The following is an 18771-nucleotide window of genomic DNA, read 5'->3' on the forward strand; positions in this document are numbered from 1 at the left end:
AACCCCCCTCCCCAAACTCCCATCCCACCCACCATCCCCTTCCCATCCACCCCACAACCACCGCTCCCAGCCCCGCTGCGGGACGACACGCGTGTGCATGTCCGTGTATGCGTGTGCATGAACGGACCGGGGGGGGGGGTGGGGGGGTGGGGTACGAGGGGTGCCCCCCGACTCGCTGGGTGCCGCTGATTGGCCGAGGGGCCGTCCAAAATTCCCCGGTTGCGATGGGTCCCACCTCTCCCCGCCGGCGCATCGTATATAAGGGGAGGCGAAGGAGTGGGCAAGGGCAGTAGGAAGTTTCTGCTGGGGTCTGGATTTGGAGCTCCAGAGTCGGATCGGCCCCGTATGACCCCAACCTAAGAACAAAAGAGACCCCAAAGAGTCTACATGTCTAATATTTAGACATGTTCAGCTTTGTGGATTCTCGGTTACTGCTGTTGATAGCAGCGACTGTACTACTCACCCGCGGGCAAGGAGAAGAAGACAGTAAGTAGCCGGCGTCGGTGATGGTCTTCATCGCCGGTGGGATGCGGGGTGGTGGGTGGGGATGGGGTCGGGCGGCATCTTTGATGTTTGGTCCTGCTGCCGTGGGGTTGGGGAAGGGTAAAAGGGTGGTTGGCATCCGGAGCGGGGGGAAAAAAAAAAAAATAAAAGTTGAGGGGAAATTAGAGGGGGGGGGGGGAACAAAAAAAAAAAAAGGAAAAAGTGGGTTGGGGGAGATTTGGGGTTGGGGGGTTGAAGGGGTTTTAGGGGGGTCTGTGGTGGCGCGGAGAGTCGGGGCGCCCTGCCAAGAGTGGGGAGGGAGGGAAGGGTGGAGAGGAGCCGGCGGGGAAGGAGGGAGCCGGGGAAGAAGGGGAGGAGGAGGAGGCAGGGAATGGAAAGGGGGGAAAGAGCGCGGGAGAGAGCGGCGAGGGGGGAGAGGAGGGGAGAGGGGGGGGCCCGGCCCCGGGATCTGCAAAAGCCATCAGGAAAGAATTAGAAAAGTCTCGGATGATTCATAAGGAAAATGTTTCGGCAGCCCGTAAAGTCGGGGCTGGCCAGACGGCCCCGCTCGGCCGTCCCGGGATGGGGATGCCGCCCCATGGCCTCCCCGTGGGGCTGCTCCGGGGATGGGGGCACGGCTGGGGTCACAGCCCCCCCACCGCCGGGTCCCCCCCTGCGCCCCGCTGGGCTGCCTGCGCCTGCCACCTGCAGGCGTGGGGACACGGGGGGACCCTGGGACGGAGCCAGGCCTGGGGCGCCCCTTGCATTTTGCCCAATTTTGTTATCCGGGGGGGGATTTTTTTTGTGCTTTTTTTTTTTTTTTGCATTTTGCATTTTGCATTCTGCATTGGACAATATGCAGTCTGCATGTGGCATTTTGCTTTCTGCCTTCGGCGTTCTGCAGTCTGCATTTTGCCTTTTGCAGTCTGCATTTTGCCTTTTGCAATAGGCATTTTGCCTTTTGCCTTTTGCTTTTTGCCTTTCGCCTTTGGCAATATGCATTTTGCCTTTTTTGCCTTTTGCCTTTTTTTTTGCCCTTGCCGAGCGGGGGGGCCATGGGTCGGCCCCCACCCCCGGACCCTTCCCCACCGTGGGGCCAGCCTCCGGGCCCTGGCGCGCCGCCCTGCCCTCCCCACGTCAGCTCCCGCCTGCCTCCAGTCTCTGGACTCTTATTCCCCAGCCCATCTGGCCTGATCCAGCCTTATCCCGCAGCCGCCTGGATCTAATTTCAGCCTAGACATCGGGGCCAACCCACCCGGCTGCTCCTCGATCCCACCCATCCCCGTCCCCGTCCCCGTCCCCCGCAGACGGCGGGGACCCCCCGTGCCAGCCCCCTGCCCGCCGCGCGGGGGTATTTGCCTTGGCCCCATCCGCCGCGGGACGTAGCAACTGGCTGGAGGTTTTTGTTTAAATTCCAGCGTATGTGGGAAGAGTTTATTGTGGTGCTTTTCCTGTGTCACCGCGATGGGCTGATGAGAAACAGATGAAGGGAGAAACTCGGCAGGAGCAAGGGGAGGATGGAGGGGGAGGAGAGCAAGAAAAGGGCCGTACGGGGGGCTACCGCCCCTGCCCTCACGCTTTCCCCTTGCCCTGTTCCCTTTCTCCCAGTTCAAACTGGAAGCTGCATACAGGATGGGCTAACGTACAACGACAAGGATGTGTGGAAACCCGAACCCTGCCAGATCTGCGTCTGCGACAGCGGCAACATCCTCTGCGACGAGGTGATCTGCGAGGACACCTCCGACTGCCCCAACGCCGAGATCCCCTTCGGAGAATGCTGCCCCATCTGTCCCGACACCGACGGTACCGTGTCCTCGTCCCCGTCGTCCCCATCCCGGCTGGTTGTCCCCGGGGAGCAGCGGGGCTGGACCCTGCACCTCAGCATCCTTCCCCTGGGTGTCGGGGCTGCGGGGTGGGTGCGGGGTTGGGTGGGGTGGTGGGTTCGCGCTCGGCTCCTCTAAACGCCCGTCCTTTCTCCCGCAGCCTCCCCTGTCTACCCAGAAAGTGCTGGAGTAGAGGTAAAGGCTCCCTTGCCCCCCCCCCCAAAAAACACCCCTGATATCCCCTACCTATTTTTGGAGAACCCCTTTTCTAACCACCCGTCTCTCCCCAACAGGGTCCTAAGGGAGACACCGGCCCCAAAGGAGACAGGGTGGGTATCACCCCCCCCCCAGCTCCGTCGGGACCCCCGTCCCGCTGGGGCTCACCCTCCTCTTCTCTCCCCCCCCAGGGACTCCCCGGCCCCCCTGGCAGAGATGGCATCCCTGGACAGCCTGGCCTCCCGGGACCCCCAGGCCCTCCAGGTCCTCCAGGCCTCGGCGGAGTGAGTATTGGGGGGGTCCCCGGAGGTGCAGCCCCCCCCGTGGGGGTGCCTGCGCCCCGCTTACCCCCTGCTCTCCCTCCTGCCTGCAGAACTTCGCTCCTCAAATGTCTTACGGCTACGACGAGAAAGCCGGTGGCATGGCTGTGCCCGGCCCCATGGTGAGCACCGGGGTGGCACGGGTCCCCGTGGGGGGACACAGGGGGGACGGGGGGAGGTGTGAAGCCGGGCGAGGTGCCGGGAGCGCTTCCCGTGCCGGCGGTGCTGAGGGTGCTGCCGAGCGGTAAGAGGTGGGAGGTGACAGTCCTAGAGGTGACGGGGACAGGGATGGGGACTGGGATGGGGTGGGGATGGGGTGGCAAAGGGGACAGGGAATGGGTGGTGATGGGGACAGGGGTGGGGTGGTCATGGGGTGGGAATGGGGACAGGGATGGGGTGGCAATGGGGACAGGGAATGGATGGTGATGGGGACAGGGACAGGGTGGTGACGGGGTGGCGATGGGGACAGGGGTGGGGTGGAGATGGGGACAGGGAATGGGTGGTGATGGGGACAGGGATGGGGTGGTGATGGGGACAAGAATGGGGTGGCAATGGGGACAGGGAATGAGTGGTGATGGGGACAGGGATGGGGTGGCAATGGGGACAGGGATGGGATGGCAATGGGGACAGGGATGGGATGGCAATGGGGACAGGGATAGGGTGGCGATGGGGACAGGGACAGGGTGGTGATGGGGACAAGGATGGGTGGTGATGAGGTGGCAATGGGGACAGGCAATAGATGGTGATGGGGACAGGGTTGGGGTGGTGATGGGGTGGCAATGGGGACAGGGATGGGGTGGCAATGGGGACAGGGATGGGGTGGCAATGGGGACAGGCAATAGGTAGTGATGGGGACAGGGACAGGGTGGTGATGGGGACAGGGATGGGATGGGGATGGGGTGGCAATGGTGTAGCAGTGTGGACAGAGATGGGGTGGCAATGGGGACAGGGAATGAGTGGTGGTGGGGACAAGGATGGGGTGGTGATGAGGACGGCAATGGGATGGTGGCATTGGGGTGTCAATGGGTACAGCAATGGAGTGGTGATGGGGACAGGGAATGGTTGGTGATGGGGACAGGGATGGGGACAGGGTGACATGGCAGCCACTCATCACCACTTTCCGTTCTCCTTCCCAGGGTCCAGCTGGTCCCCGCGGTCTCCCCGGCCCTCCCGGCGCTCCTGTGAGTATCTCCTCCTCCCCTCTCCTCTGGGGACAAGCAGCCCCACGGGCCCCTTTGGGTGGCGGGAGGCCGGGTGGGACGGGACGGGGCGAGGGCAGGACGGGGCGTCCCACCCTTCCCGATGGGTACGGGAACCCGTGGGGACGTGCGTCCTCACGCCGCCATAGAGGGAGGGACCGCCGTTGTCACCGGGCTCTTCAGGCCCAATCTTCTCATTTTCTAACCCTTTTTTTCCCCTTTTTTTTTTTCTTTTCTTCCCACCAACCCGCAGGGTCCTCAAGGTTTCCAAGGTCCCCCTGGTGAACCTGGAGAGCCTGGTGCTTCTGTGAGTCCTGCCACCTCCTCCTCCAGCCTGATGTCCCCTGGGGATGGGGACAAGGCTGCCTGTTCCCAGCCCTGGCGGTGGCCACGCCGTCCCCATGCCGGGGCATCTTGGCCGGGAGCTGTGGGAACGGGGCTGCCGGAGCCCAACGCTGCCCATCCTGGGTGGCAGGGTGACAGGGCACAGCCGTCACCCACAGCATCCTCATCCCTGCCCTGCATCTCTCCTAGGGTCCCATGGGTCCCCGTGGTCCCGCCGGCCCCCCTGGCAAGAACGGAGATGATGTAAGTGGCCTCAGGATGGGGTCTCCACCCTCCCCCCCCAGTTTGGGGCCTGGTGGCCCTGCCAGCCCCCCAGGTGAGCAGGAGCCACCCGGCTTGGGGACGTGCCACCAACCCGGTGACCTTCTCCTTAGGGTGAAGCTGGAAAGCCCGGCCGTCCCGGAGAGCGCGGTCCCCCCGGCCCCCAGGTGAGATGCTCCCCACCGGGGTGCCCTCCCCGGGGGGACACAGGAGGGGACACCCCCACTGTGTCCTGTCCGGTGACAAAGCAAGGACGTGACACCAGCTGCCTGCCCCCCTTAGGGACGGGGGTAAGGGGGTGCAGGGACAGCCCCCCCCGAGCGTCTCCATCACCACCTCCCCTTTTCTCCTAGGGTGCACGTGGTCTCCCAGGAACCGCCGGTCTGCCGGGCATGAAGGGTCACCGAGTGAGTCCCCCCCACCCTACTTGCAAGATTTAGGGGAAGGGGGAGCCCAACCTTGCTGGGGGGTCCCCTCCTGACCGCCCCCCCCCTTCTTCTCTCTCCTACTCCCCAGGGCTTCAGCGGTCTGGATGGTGCCAAGGGTGAGCCCGGTCCCGCTGGCCCCAAGGTGAGGAGCGATGGCAGCGTCACCCCTGCCCCCCTGGGAAAGTCATCGCTGTCCCCTCCCTCCGGAGCAGGTCCCTCAATGTTGTCCTTTCTCCTAGGGTGAGCCCGGCAGCCCCGGGGAGAACGGTGCTCCTGGGCAGATGGTGAGTGCTGGGGTCCCCAGGGACCCTGGGGTGGGGATGCGGCCTCGGCCAGCAAAAGGGGATGGGGATGGAGGGGGGGGGGCAAGACGTGATGGGGAAACAGCTCGTCCTTGGGGATGCTTCCCCAGGGATGCCCCAGGGAATGGGGCGAGGAGGGGGTTTAATCCCCTGGAAATGTCACTGTGGGAAGGAGCAGGGGGGCACAGGGGTGGAAGGAGTCCCCGAAAGGGAAGAGTGGCTCTCTTGGTGACGAAAACATGTCCTCTCCCCTCCCCAGGGTCCTCGTGGGCTTCCCGGCGAGAGAGGCCGTCCCGGTCCATCTGGCCCCGCTGTGAGTATCTGGTTTGGGAAGGGTTGAGCGTCCCCTGCCCCGGGGCGCGGGGGGGTTGGGGGCCACCCCTCCTGCCGGTGGGCATCACTAATGGGTGCTTCCTCTCCCACAGGGTGCTCGTGGTAACGACGGTTCTCCCGGTGCTGCCGGTCCTCCCGTAAGTAACCCCCAAACCCACCCACCCTCCACCAGCACCTGGCATCAAGCTCGGCTTCTCCGGAGGGAGATCCCCTCCCAGTTCCACCGCGGCTGGGAAATCCTGGCCAGAGCTCTGCTGCCTGGAAAACTCCTGGGCACCAGATGTGCAAGGTGGGCTCCCTCCTCCGACACGTGCCCCTCTCCCCCTTCTAGGGTCCAACCGGCCCCGCTGGTCCCCCCGGCTTCCCCGGTGCTGCTGGTGCTAAGGTAGGACCTGCCTGATCATCTGCTCCAAGGTGGCATCTCCTGGGCTGGGAGAAGCTGGTGGAAACTGGGAACTGGTGGGGGGAGAAGGATCGAGCATCGAATGGGTTCCCCACGTGGCCCAAAAATGAGAAAACACGAAGAGCCGCAGGCTCGCTGCTGCCTGTGGCAGTGGGCAGACGGGGACGTCCCCATGGGCGTATCTCCTGGCTTTGCCTCCATGGGAAAGGAGCTGCAGACAGAGGGGGAAATCAGCCACGTCAGGGGTTTCAGGGCAGCCCTCACGCTCACGGCTCTTCCTCCCTCCTCTTCCTCCCCAGGGTGAAACCGGTCCCCAGGGTGCTCGTGGCAGCGAAGGTCCCCAAGGTGCCCGCGGTGAGCCCGGTCCCCCCGGCCCTGCTGGCGCTGCTGGTCCTGCTGTAAGTGGCATCTGACGGCTCCTTGCCTTTCGGCCTCACGTCCTGCCGGTCCCGGCATAACCCTCCTCTTCCTCCTTCTCTCCGCAGGGCAACCCCGGTGCTGATGGTCAACCTGGTGCCAAGGGTGCAACCGTGAGTGTCCCTCGCCGCCCGCCTGGCTCTGGGATGAGGGTCCCTGCTGCTTCCTCACTGCCTCGTCTGCCTCTTCTAGGGTGCTCCTGGCATTGCTGGCGCTCCCGGCTTCCCCGGTGCCCGCGGTCCCTCCGGACCCCAGGGTCCCAGCGGTGCCCCCGGTCCCAAGGGTAACAGCGTGAGTATCCCCGGACACCTCCATCCGCCTCCTCCCGGTGTCAGATCCCTTCTTCTCCTCCAGCAAGCTGCTGTCCCACCTGGAGATGTCTCCTCTGGCATCCCCTGTCCCCTCCAGCCCTGCGAGTGCAGGATGGTGCTGGGGGCTGACAGATGCTGAGCATCCCTCCTCCTGCTGAGGGGTCGGGCAGGATGCGGCTCAGGGCTCCCTTTGCTCCTCAATCTGGTGTTAAATGGTTTTTCCCTCTTCTCTCCTTCCACCTCCAGGGTGAACCCGGTGCTCCAGGCAACAAGGGAGACACCGGTGCCAAAGGCGAACCCGTAAGTGCCCCCCTCACACCTCCTCGGGGGCTCGGCCCCTCCTGGCTCCCACGCGCCCCGTGGGTGCTCATCCCTTCGCCTCCTTCCCCAGGGTCCCGCTGGTGTCCAAGGTCCCCCCGGCCCAGCCGGCGAAGAAGGCAAGAGAGGAGCTCGTGGTGAGCCCGGCCCCGCTGGGCTGCCTGGCCCCGCCGGCGAACGTGTGAGTAGGAACGTGTCCCATGTCTCCCACGTCCCTGTCCCCATCCCCATCCTCCTCCCATCTCCCGACACCCAGCGGCTGAGCCTGGTGGGTGCTCGGGGACAGGCACCCACCGTGGTGACATCCCCAGCCCCTTCCAATGCCCCACCGAGGTCTCCAGTGGAGCATCTCAGCAGGGACACCAGGCTGTTCCCACTGGTGGCTGGGTCCCACATCGGCACATCCCTCCCCTGCACCCCCAAACCCCCCGAGGTCACCCCGTGTCACCACACTGACCCCTCTCCTGTCCCTCGCAGGGTGCTCCCGGCAGCCGCGGTTTCCCTGGCGCTGATGGCATCGCCGGTCCCAAGGTAGGTGCCCACGTCTCCCTCCCACCTGGGCGAGAAAACCGTGTCCTCAACGGGGGCAGTGGGGACACCGGACATTCGTCACCTGTCCCCATGTGGTGGCAGTGTGCCACTGCCATCTCCGGTGACACGGCTCTTGTCCCCGTCCCTGGGTGATGTCCTGCAGCTGAGGTAACCTCTGTCCCCTCTCCCACCCCTCCCCAGGGTCCCCCCGGCGAGCGCGGCTCCCCTGGCCCCGCTGGCCCCAAAGGATCTCCTGGTGAAGCTGGACGCCCCGGGGAACCCGGCCTCCCCGGTGCCAAGGTGAGCGCGGCGGGGTGGTGGGCACGGCGGCAGGGGCACTACGAGGAGCAGCGAGCCACGTCAGCACGGCCACCGCGCTGGTGGCCCCGCTCCAAGGACGGACGCCGGCTGCCGCGCTCTCCGTGCCGGCGGAGAAGCCGCTTGCCAGGGATGCTCACGTTCGCCGGGGCATCTCTTGGAGCCCTGAGCTCCTAACCCACCTCGCGCTGCCTTGCAGGGTCTGACTGGAAGCCCTGGGAGCCCCGGTCCCGACGGCAAGACTGGCCCCCCCGTAAGTTGTACCCACCGATGTCCCGCTCCTCCCTTGGCTTGCCATGGGATGTGCTAACGGGGTGTTCCCCCCCCCCCCCATAATAGGGTCCCGCTGGTCAAGACGGCCGCCCCGGCCCCCCCGGCCCCCCCGGAGCCAGAGGTCAAGCCGGCGTGATGGGTTTCCCCGGTCCCAAAGGTGCTGCGGTGAGTGTGAAGGGGTGCTGCCTCCCCCGGGGGGGCTGCTGGAGATGACGCTGCCCGGTGGACGCGGGTATCCTGGTCCACGAGGGATTCCTGCCCGCTGGCCACTGCCACCACCCAGGACGGTGGCTGCGGGTGGGCACGTGGAGCAGCCACCCAAGGAGGGGTGGCTCAGGGGACGTGTCCCCCCCCCGGGGAGGGCTCCTCCAGCCTGTCCGAGCCTGCAGGCTGGTGCCCGTCGGTGGTGTGGTCCCGTCACGGGTCTCATCCTGCTCTCTTGCTTTCAGGGTGAGCCCGGCAAACCCGGCGAGAGAGGTGCTCCTGGTCCCCCCGGCGCTGTCGTAAGTATTCGCCAGAGCCCGGCCAGCCCGGCGGGAGCTTGGCAGGGAGCTTCACCCCGGCGTGGGGCTGGGGCTGGGGCTGGGACGGCCGAGCTGGGGCTGGGGAAGGCTCCAAGGACGGGGACGGCAGCGGGTTGAGGTGGCTGGGACTCCAGCCCGGTGGCTGCCAGCGGCTTTGGAGCGGGGACAACAGGGAGGTGACGTGGCCGCGGGCAGCTCGCTGCGGCTTCTCCCATCCTTCGAAGGATGCTACGGCCGCATCCAGCCCTGCAATCCGTTCGGGGGGGGGTGCAGAGTCCCGCGGGAGCATGGCTGCAGATCGGGGCTGTGCTCTGAGCACCCTCTTCTTCCTCTCCAGGGTGCTGCTGGCAAAGACGGTGAAGCTGGTGCCCAAGGTCCTCCTGGCCCTACCGTGAGTATCAACAAGGCCTTGGCCACCCATGGCCGCGCTCGGCCACCAGAGAAAGGGCTCGGGTGCTGATTGCCCCCCCCTCACGCTTGTCCCCTCTCCCCCAGGGTCCCGCTGGAGAAAGAGGTGAACAAGGTCCCGCTGGTGCTCCTGGCTTCCAGGTGAGGGATGTCCCCTTCCCTTGTGAGGGGACAAACCACCCAGGGTGGGGGGGACGTTACCCCTTTTTCCTCGTCCTCTTTGGTCACCCACCTCCCTGGTGTCTTATCGCTCCTCTTCTTCCTCCCCAGGGTCTGCCGGGCCCCGCTGGCCCCCCCGGTGAGGCTGGCAAGCCCGGTGAGCAGGTGAGTGCGGGCGAGCATTGGCCACGGTGTGGGACTGTCCCTGTCCCCTCCCCATCGCCCCTCTCCCAACTGGGGCTGGGGACTGCTGTTGGGGTGCCCCCCCGGCGCACCCCGAGGCGATGTGCTCCACGTAACCTCTCCCTTGGGAGCAGCGGGGACCCCAGCCCTGCCCCGTCCCCCCAGGACTGTGGGACCCCCTCTCTCCCCACCCCTGAGGGCATCCCGGGGACCCCTCCGCCTGTCCCCAGGGCCACCCCTTCCCGCGCTGACTCTGCACCCTCTGCCTCCCCGCACAGGGTGTCCCCGGAGACGTCGGTGCCCCCGGTCCCGCCGGTGCCAGGGTAAGTTGAACCCCACTCCCTCCCCAGCCGGCTCTTGGCACCCTCCCGGTGCCCACCACCCCCCTGACGGCCTCGGCCCCTCTCCTGCCCCCCCCCTCCAGGGCGAGAGAGGTTTCCCCGGCGAACGCGGCGTCCAAGGCCCCCCCGGTCCCCAAGGTCCTCGTGGTGCTAACGGTGCTCCCGGTAACGATGGTGCTAAGGTAGGTGTGAAGTCTTGGCTCTGCCGCGCCGGGCTGGGGATATCTGGGTGATGGGTGACCGTCCCTGGCCGGTGGCTCTTGGGGTGCAGATGTAAAGGGGGGGTGGCTTCACCCCCTTTTGGGATCGCCCATGGGATCGGCTCCCGCGCGGTGGCTGAAGCCGGGACGGACCTTGCCGTGCTGTGCCGGCTTCTCGCTAACACCCATTTTCTGTCTCTCTTGCCCAGGGCGATGCTGGTGCTCCCGGTGCCCCCGGGAACCAAGGGCCCCCCGGTCTGCAGGGTATGCCCGGAGAACGTGGTGCTGCCGGCCTGCCAGGCGCCAAGGGTGACAGAGTACGTGTCCCCCAAAAATCCTGATGTCCCCCTCCTTGATCCTCTGCTCCCGGCCATCCCTGTCCTCGCTCCATCGTCCCCTCAGGGCTGGATGTGCTGCCCTAAGCCAAGGCCGGTGGGCAGCAGCCCCCATGGGGCGGGGATGCTCAGTGCCACCTCTGTCCCCATCCAAGTGTGGCCCTTGGGGACAGTCCCCTCGCTGGGAGCTGAGCCCAGCTCTTTCCCTGGAGCCTGGGAGGAGGAGGATGGTCCCAGCCTCTCCCAGAGAGGATGAAGAACCAGGGGTGCCTCGGTGCTGCTGCTCAAAGGGAAGAGAAAGGGGGGGGTGACCCCCCCTGGAGGGCACCTCCCCAGGTAAGCCGTCATCATCATCCTCTCCCAGGGCGACCCCGGTCCCAAAGGTGCTGATGGCGCTCCTGGCAAAGACGGTCTCCGAGGTCTGACCGGCCCCATCGGCCCCCCCGGCCCTGCTGGTGCTCCCGGTGACAAGGTAGGGCTGTCCCCTGGCCGGACGTTGCACCGGGGACGGGTGCGTCCTGGTACCCACTGCCACCTCCGCGCCACAGCCTTGACCTCCTTTTTTTTGGTTTTCCTCCCCTTTTTCAGGGTGAAGCTGGTCCCCCCGGTCCTGCTGGTCCTACTGGTGCCCGTGGTGCTCCCGTAAGTGTCCCCCCCACCCTGGCCGACGGCCCTGCCTGGGGTGACCCTGATGGGTGACCATCCTTTGGTGGCCACCGGTGGCCGTCCCCTGCCTGGGGTGACATCATTCTCACCGTCTCCCCTAGGGCGACCGCGGCGAGCCTGGCCCCCCCGGTCCTGCTGGATTTGCTGGCCCCCCCGTAAGTGCGACGGCCTCGCTCCTCCCTGCCCCGGGGGCCTGATCCTGCCCCACCGAGGTGATGCTGTGTCCCCCACCCCTGCTCACCCCGCTCCGCTCTCCCGCAGGGTGCCGACGGCCAGCCTGGTGCTAAAGGTGAAACTGGTGATGCTGGAGCCAAGGGTGATGCCGGTCCCCCCGGCCCTGCCGGCCCCACTGGTGCTCCTGGCCCCGCCGTAAGTTGTGCCCCCCCACCCCACACCCACTCGGGGTGCAGCCCCACGCTGCGGCTCACCCCTCTCTTCCTCTTCTTCCTCCTCCGCAGGGTGCTGTTGGTGCTCCTGGTCCCAAAGGTGCTCGCGGTAGCGCTGGACCCCCTGTAAGTACCAGCCTTGTGGTGGGGGTGGGGGTTTGGGGCCCCCAGGGGACTCCGCCCGGGCACGAACACCCCCAAAGTGTCTTAACTCCCCGCTGTGCCTCGCTCCGTCCCCCCAACACCGTGGGGCAGAGGGGAGCTGCGGCACTGCCAGCCCTGCACCCCTAAAACCATCTGGGGGGACGGCATCCACCTGGGGTGGCTTCACCCCTTGGTGGGGATGGAGCAGAGGGGAAAAGGGGGGGGTGTTGCCTTTATCTCCCCCCCCGAGTCAGCCCCAGCTCCCCCCTGGATGGACGCTTGCCTCTTGGCCACTAGCCCCGGGGCTCCCTGCGGTGGCCCCCAGCCAGGGTACCTTCCCCTGGACCCGCTCCATGGCAGGGGCAGGCGATGCCTGGATCTGGGCCTTGGTGATTCCAGCTTTTCTCCCTTCCAGGGTGCTACTGGTTTCCCTGGTGCTGCTGGAAGAGTTGGTCCCCCCGGCCCCTCTGTGAGTACCCCCGGCCCTGGCGGGGCGAGAGGTGGGGGGCCGGGAGGGGGGGCTGGGAGGGTGCTGGATCACCCCCCCTGGTGATGGGGGGATGCGGGATGGAAGATGCTGGGCACCCATCCAGGCTGCTCCACGTGGCCGCCCTGTCCCAGTTGGCACTGGGACACCCCTGGCCGCCCTTCAGCTGGCAGCTGGGGGGGTCCCGGGCTGCTGCCTGACGGCATCGCCTTCCCCCCCCCTCTCCCCGCCCAGGGGAACATCGGCCTCCCCGGCCCCCCCGGCCCCAGCGGGAAGGAAGGTGGCAAAGGACCCCGCGGTGAAACCGGCCCCGCTGGCCGCCCCGGTGAGCCGGGCCCCGCTGGCCCCCCCGGCCCCCCCGGCGAGAAGGGCTCTCCCGGCGCTGACGGCCCCATCGTAAGTCACCCCCCGGCTCGGACCCCCTCCAGGCAGCCGGGGATGCCGGGCAGCACCATGCTCCCCCCCCCCCAGCCCGGCATCCCTCGGCCGTCCCCTCCATCAGGAGGGTGGCCCCCGCCGCTGCCACCACCCTGAGGTGCCGTTTGTCCCCGCAGGGCGCTCCCGGCACCCCCGGACCCCAAGGTATCGCTGGCCAGCGCGGTGTCGTCGGCCTCCCCGGACAGAGAGGCGAGAGAGGCTTCCCCGGGCTGCCCGGCCCCTCTGTGAGTACCCGGGGGGCGAGACGATGCTGGGACCCCCCCCCAGGGTCCGACTCACCCGTGTGGCCCCCGGGGCTGCGGCCCCGGGGGGGAGGGTGCTCGCCGCTGTCTGACACCCCCCCGTCCTCTCTCCTCCGCAGGGTGAACCCGGCAAGCAAGGTCCCTCCGGTTCCCCCGGCGAGCGCGGTCCTCCCGGCCCCATGGGCCCCCCCGGCCTGGCTGGACCCCCCGGTGAAGCTGGACGTGAGGTGAGCGGCCGCGGGCAACCGTCGGTGTTGGGGGGCACGGACCCTCACTCGCCGGCCTTGGGTTTGCTGCGCTGAGGACTTGCCAACTCGTGGCACTCACGGATGCTGGCGGAGTCGGTGCACGGCGGGGCCCGCGGTGGGCTGAGCGGAGACGGTGCCATCCAGGCCCTCGTTAGCCCCCGCCTGTCCTAACGAGGGGGTCTTTGCTCCTCCGTAGGGTGCTCCCGGTGCTGAAGGTGCCCCCGGTCGCGACGGTGCTGCTGGTGCCAAGGTGAGTGGGCTGGTGAGGGGGCCGCGGGAGGGGGCGACGGGGCTGCGCTGGCCCACGCTGACCTCTCCTCTTCCTCCTCCTCCTCCTCCTCCTCCTCCTCACAGGGTGACCGTGGTGAGACCGGCCCCGCCGGCCCCCCTGGTGCTCCCGGTGCCCCCGGTGCCCCCGGCCCCATCGGTCCTGCTGGCAAGCATGGAGATCGCGGTGAGACGGTAGGTGATGCTCTGCCCGGCACCCCCCCTCAGAGCCCTCCCCGGCCCGGGGGTCACCCCGGGCTTGACCCAGTTTCGGGGCAGGGACTGATCCTGCAAACCCGCGGTGGGTCGGGGTCCGGCCCCGGGCTCAGCTCTCGCCGCTGGAGGAGCTTCCCCGGGAAGCCATGCGTCCCACCGCCCCGCTCGGGGTGACGCTGTCCTGAGCCGGGGGCAGCAGAAGGCAGAGGGTGCTCTAACCTGTCCCCCTCTCTCCTGTCCCAGGGTCCCCAAGGTCCCGCTGGCCCCCCCGGTCCTGCTGGTGCTCGTGGTCCTGCTGTAAGTTGATGTTCTCCTCCATCCTCCTTGGTGCTTCTGCATCCCCGTGGGCACAGGGACTGGTCTCGACCCCGCTCAACACATCTTCCTCCTCCTCTTCCTCCTCCAGGGTCCACAAGGTCCCCGTGGTGACAAAGGTGAAACTGGTGAACAGGGTGACAGAGGCATGAAGGGTCACAGAGGCTTCTCCGGTCTCCAGGGCCCACCTGGTCCTCCTGTAAGTCCCATGGGGTGACGGTGGCCCCAGGTGCTACCCCACGTCCTGGAAGCAGAGGGAGATACTGATGGGACCTCTTCTTGTTCCTTGCTTTGCACAGGGCTCTCCTGGTGAACAAGGTCCTTCTGGTGCTTCTGGTCCCGCCGGTCCAAGAGTAAGTCCCCGGCTGAGCCACGACCTCCAGGCAGGGCTGGAGCATCCCGGGGGGAGCAGCGGGGAGGGGGTCCCCACAGCAGGGCTGTGTCCTGCTGTCATCGGGTTTCTCATGGGGACGTGGGTCGGGGCTGGAGGGGACGACTCTGCTCACCCCCTCTTCTCTCCCGCAGGGTCCTCCCGGCTCCGCTGGTGCTGCCGGCAAAGATGGTCTCAACGGGCTGCCCGGCCCCATCGGCCCCCCCGGCCCCCGCGGTCGCACCGGCGACGTCGGCCCTGTCGTACGTATCGGCTCCTCTGCTGCCGCCCGCCCAGAGCCGCCTGCCTTCATCTCCTGCTCACCATCCTCCTCCTCCTCCTCCCGCAGGGTCCTCCCGGCCCACCCGGCCCCCCTGGTCCTCCCGGCCCCCCCAGCGGCGGCTTCGACTTCAGCTTCCTGCCCCAGCCGCCCCAGGAGAAGGCTCACGACGGTGGGCGCTACTACCGAGCCGACGACGCCAACGTGATGCGCGACCGGGACCTGGAGGTGGACACCACCCTCAAGAGCCTGAGCCAGCAGATCGAGAACATCCGCAGCCCCGAGGGCACCCGCAAAAACCCTGCCCGTACCTGCCGCGACCTGAAGATGTGCCACGGCGACTGGAAGAGCGGTCAGTGTCCCCGCCGGTCCCCGCATCCCTCGGGGGTGCTCTCACCTCCATCCCTCTGCCCCCTCTACCTGCTCCTCACCTCCATCCTTCCTCCATCCCCCCTGGTTGATCCTCACCTTCATTCCTTCATCCTGTCTCTCATGGCTGCTCTCGCCTCCATCCTCTACCTCTCGTGGCTGCTCCTCACCTCCAACCCTCTTACCTGCTCCTCACCTCTGTTCTCCATCCCTTCATCCTCCCTTTCTCACAGCTGCTCCTCACCTCCTTCCTCTGTTCCTCATGGCTGTTGCTCAACTCCGTGCTCCACCCCCAGATCCCTCCCACCTGCTCCTCACCTCCGTCCTCCATCCCTCATGGCTGCTCCTCACCTCCGTCCTCCATCCCTCATGGCTGCTCCTCACCTCCGTCCTCCATCCCTCATGGCTGCTCCTCCCCTCTGTCCTCCATCCTCCATCTCTCACAGCTAACCCTCACCTATCCCTCCATCCTCTGTCCCTCCCACCTGCTCCTCACCTCCATCCTCCATGGCTGCTCCTCACCTCCATCCTCCATCCATCATGGCCTCCCCGCTCCCTGACCCCCCTCCCTCCGTCCCGCAGGTGAATACTGGATCGACCCCAACCAAGGCTGCAACCTGGACGCCATCAAGGTCTACTGTAACATGGAGACAGGCGAGACGTGCGTCTACCCCACCCAGGCCACCATTGCCCAGAAGAACTGGTACCTCAGCAAGAACCCCAAGGAGAAGAAGCACATCTGGTTCGGCGAGACGATGAGCGATGGTTTCCAGGTGAGCAGGGGGACGATGAGGGGGGGACAACTGGGATGGACAACCAGCTCTGCGGTGCCTAATGCCTCTTCTCCGGCAGTTCGAGTATGGTGGTGAGGGCTCCAACCCAGCCGACGTCGCCATCCAGCTGACCTTCCTCCGCCTGATGTCCACCGAGGCCGCCCAGAACATCACCTACCACTGCAAGAACAGCGTCGCCTACATGGACCAGGACACCGGCAACCTGAAGAAGGCCCTTCTCCTCCAAGGAGCCAACGAGATCGAGATCAGGGCTGAAGGCAACAGCCGCTTCACCTACGGCGTCACCGAGGACGGCTGCACGGTGAGTGGTCCAGGGGACGGGCACGGTGGTGGTGGTGGGGACGTGTTATGGGGCCGGGGCTGATCCTGACCTCCCCGCAGAGTCACACCGGCGCTTGGGGCAAGACAGTCATCGAGTACAAGACGACGAAGACCTCTCGCCTGCCCATCATCGATTTGGCTCCCATGGACGTTGGCGCTCCAGACCAGGAATTCGGCATCAACATCGGCCCCGTCTGCTTCTTGTAAACCGGACGCCCCACGCGTAACAGGAGAGAGTAATAATAATAATAATAATAATAAAAAAAAAAAAAAACAGCCAAAAAAAAAGGAGAAAATTTCACATGGACTTGAATTTGTGTCGGTTTCTATCCAGCGTCTCTAAAACTATTTGCGTTTCCGTAAAAGAAAAATCTAAAAAAAAAAAAAAAAAAAGACCAACCCCCCCCCCCAAAAAAAAAAGCATTAAACTAAAAAAAAAAAAAAAAAAAAACAACAAATAAATGACTTTTCAAACAAAATCACCAGGAAGTGGGTTCGCTTGCTTGCCCTCCTCTCCTCCTCCTCCTCCTCCTCGGGGTCGGGCACTCCTCAGCCCCGAAGACGGCGCGGCTCGGCTCACCGAAAGCGCCGCGGCGGCCGCGCTGAGCCCCCCCCCCCGCGGTGCCGAGCCCCCCCAGCCCGGAGCACCGGGACCGGCCGAATCCCCCCCCTCCAGCCGACCTCTCCCCGCTGGCCTCTTTGCTTCTTGCATCTCATTAGTAGATTAATTCTTTTTGCTGCGAGGAAGATGTTTAACTCTTGGTTATAATTTGCTTTTTGTTGTTGTTTTCCCTCTCTCTTCCCCCCCCCCCCCGCCTTGTTTTTGGTTTTTTGGTTTTTTTTTTTTCCTTTTTTTCCTCTTATTTTATTTTTATTCAGGCAGCAAAATCAATTCATTCCCAAGCACATCAGGGGAGCAGCCGCTGCCCCCGCCGCCGAGCGGACCCGACCCTTCGCCGCATCCTCTCCTTTTCTGGAAGGCTACCTCACCGCTGGGCTTCGGGGTTTTGGTGTTTTTTGGGTTTTTTTTTTTTTTTTTTTTTTTTTTTAAATTTTGAGGTTAATTTTTGTTTCAGTTTCAAGTAGTTTTAGGTTCGTTCGGGGTTTTTCAGCCGTGCCGGGACTTTCCTGCCAGGTTCAGAGCAAAGGTGCTAATTTTTTCTCTAATATTTGTCCCTCCGAGTCTCTGTTTTGTTGCTCTGTTCATCTTTTATTTTTATTTTCTTCCCTTCAAGGTCCCTCAGGAGTCGCTGAGGTTTCTTCCCCGAGGATTTTTATCCTGGGTTTTGTTTTTTTTTTTTTTTTAATTCTCTTTTAATTTGGTCCCGCAACACCCGAGCCCGGGACCGCCTGGTGCTACAGCCTCCAAAGATGCGACTCAGCTTGATTTATTTTAATTTCCCTTTCTTTTCTTGTTTTTTTTTGGGTTTTTTTTTCCCCCTTTTCTTTGCTGCCCAGCTCAACTTGTGAATTTTCTAAAGGTGCTATTTAACCCCCCCCCCCACCCCATCCCGCAAGCAAATCCCGGAGCAAATGCAAGGTAGAGCCAAAAAAAAAAAAAAAAAAAAAAGAAGAAAAATTCAAAACCTCAAAAGGGAAGGAGGACACCCCCACGCCCCCGGTCAGGCAGGTGGATCTTCAGCTCCGCTCTCATCTTCCAGCAGCTTTTCCTCCATCCCTCCATCCCTCCCCGGGCACGGAGGAGCACGAACCCACCCCCGTTTGCCGGCCCAATTCCCGGCGGATGCTCCGGGCTCTCCCGGAGTCTGTACCTAGTTTGTATATGTATAATAATTTGAAATTGTTTTTTTTTTTTTTTTTTTTTTTAATTATTTTTTTTTTGACTGCTGAAATAAAGCATGTGAAATGATCCAACAAACCTGGGGTGCTCTTCACCGGCGGTTCTCGCTCGCGGGGGTCAGGGTGGGGGGTTCCGGGTGGGTGATGGGGTGCGATGGGGTTGGGAGTCCCTCATCCCCGGTCCCGCTCTCGTCCCGGTTGCTCCCGTTCTGCTCCCACCGAGCTTCTGCGCTCCCGTCCTGTCTGTCCTCCCACCCCAGCGCGGCCCCCCCCCAGCCCTCCTCCTCCTCGCTCAGCCCCCCGCTGCCCTGGGGTGGGGAGAGGAAGGAAGGGGGGACCCACCCCCCCCCCCCAGCAAGGAGGGTTGGACTGGATTGGGGGGGCGGGGGGCAGAGCTGCTGTGCACCCATGGTGAAGGGGACTTTGTTGGGTGTCCCCTCCCCAAAAGGGGGTAAGAAATGGGGATGGGGGGCGGCAGCGAGGGGAGGAAGGGGGGCTGGCATCTTATGGCAGGCTGAGGGCACTCAGGCCAGGGTGGCCCCCCAAAAGGAAGAGCTGGGGAGCAGGGGAGGGGGGGGACATTGCAGCTGGGTGAGGGAGGGCACCGAAATTGGGGCGGGGGGGTGTTGTGCTCACCCTGGGGACCACGGCGCAAACCCCCCGCACCCACAGCGGGTGCCCCCCACGTGCCAGCACCACCCAGCACCCGCTGTGCACGCTCACCCGTGCGAAGAGAGCCGGCAGCACACGCGTGTGCCCCGTGCCCACCGTGTGCCACACTCACCTCTCCCACGGCACCTCCACGGTGGGCACGAGCGAGACCCCCCCCCCCCTCCCCGGGCAGCAGCGGGGGGGGGCAGCGCAGGCAGCGCAGGCAGCGGGACGAGGCCTCAATGCCGCCATTCTCCTCGCCTGCCCCAGCCCGTCAATGGCTCCCCTTGTTCCTCCTGGGCCCCCATGTTTTCCTAACCCCCACCCTGGCGCCTGCCCCGCTCGA

At 64.9% G+C, this 18771-nt stretch overlaps 1 protein-coding gene across 1 annotated transcript; it reads left to right on the forward strand.

The window, feature by feature from the left end:
* The first annotated feature begins 298 nt into the window (after nucleotides 1–298).
* On the forward strand, nucleotides 299–17573 carry COL1A1 (collagen type I alpha 1 chain). Its single transcript, XM_075171410.1, has 51 exons — nucleotides 299–486; nucleotides 2092–2286; nucleotides 2467–2501; nucleotides 2600–2635; nucleotides 2714–2806; nucleotides 2896–2964; nucleotides 3979–4023; nucleotides 4295–4348; nucleotides 4576–4629; nucleotides 4761–4814; nucleotides 5001–5054; nucleotides 5164–5217; nucleotides 5315–5359; nucleotides 5637–5690; nucleotides 5803–5847; nucleotides 6042–6095; nucleotides 6413–6511; nucleotides 6599–6643; nucleotides 6723–6821; nucleotides 7088–7141; nucleotides 7233–7340; nucleotides 7637–7690; nucleotides 7892–7990; nucleotides 8208–8261; nucleotides 8348–8446; nucleotides 8731–8784; nucleotides 9143–9196; nucleotides 9301–9354; nucleotides 9484–9537; nucleotides 9834–9878; nucleotides 9980–10078; nucleotides 10306–10413; nucleotides 10796–10903; nucleotides 11020–11073; nucleotides 11199–11252; nucleotides 11359–11466; nucleotides 11556–11609; nucleotides 12043–12096; nucleotides 12349–12510; nucleotides 12669–12776; nucleotides 12914–13021; nucleotides 13239–13292; nucleotides 13397–13504; nucleotides 13769–13822; nucleotides 13932–14039; nucleotides 14140–14193; nucleotides 14366–14473; nucleotides 14560–14842; nucleotides 15442–15632; nucleotides 15712–15954; nucleotides 16035–17573. Exons 1-51 carry the CDS (start codon nucleotides 405–407, stop codon nucleotides 16179–16181), a joined length of 4362 nt encoding a protein of 1453 aa, XP_075027511.1. The 5' UTR covers nucleotides 299–404; the 3' UTR covers nucleotides 16182–17573.
* The last annotated feature ends 1198 nt before the right edge of the window (nucleotides 17574–18771 follow it).

This window comes from Calonectris borealis, chromosome 22 (assembly GCF_964195595.1).
Source record: "Calonectris borealis chromosome 22, bCalBor7.hap1.2, whole genome shotgun sequence".
Classification (NCBI taxonomy): Eukaryota; Metazoa; Chordata; class Aves; order Procellariiformes; family Procellariidae; genus Calonectris; species Calonectris borealis.

Bases quoted from the DNA above. Each gene is read 5' to 3' on its own strand.
- COL1A1 (XM_075171410.1), top strand. From the start codon at position 405: ATGTTCAGCTTTGTGGATTCTCGGTTACTGCTGTTGATAGCAGCGACT. The intron at 10,414-10,795 runs GTACGTGTCCCC...ATCCTCTCCCAG, and splicing joins CAGGCGCCAAGGGTGACAGA to GGCGACCCCGGTCCCAAAGG. The intron at 14,843-15,441 runs GTCAGTGTCCCC...TCCGTCCCGCAG, and splicing joins CCACGGCGACTGGAAGAGCG to GTGAATACTGGATCGACCCC.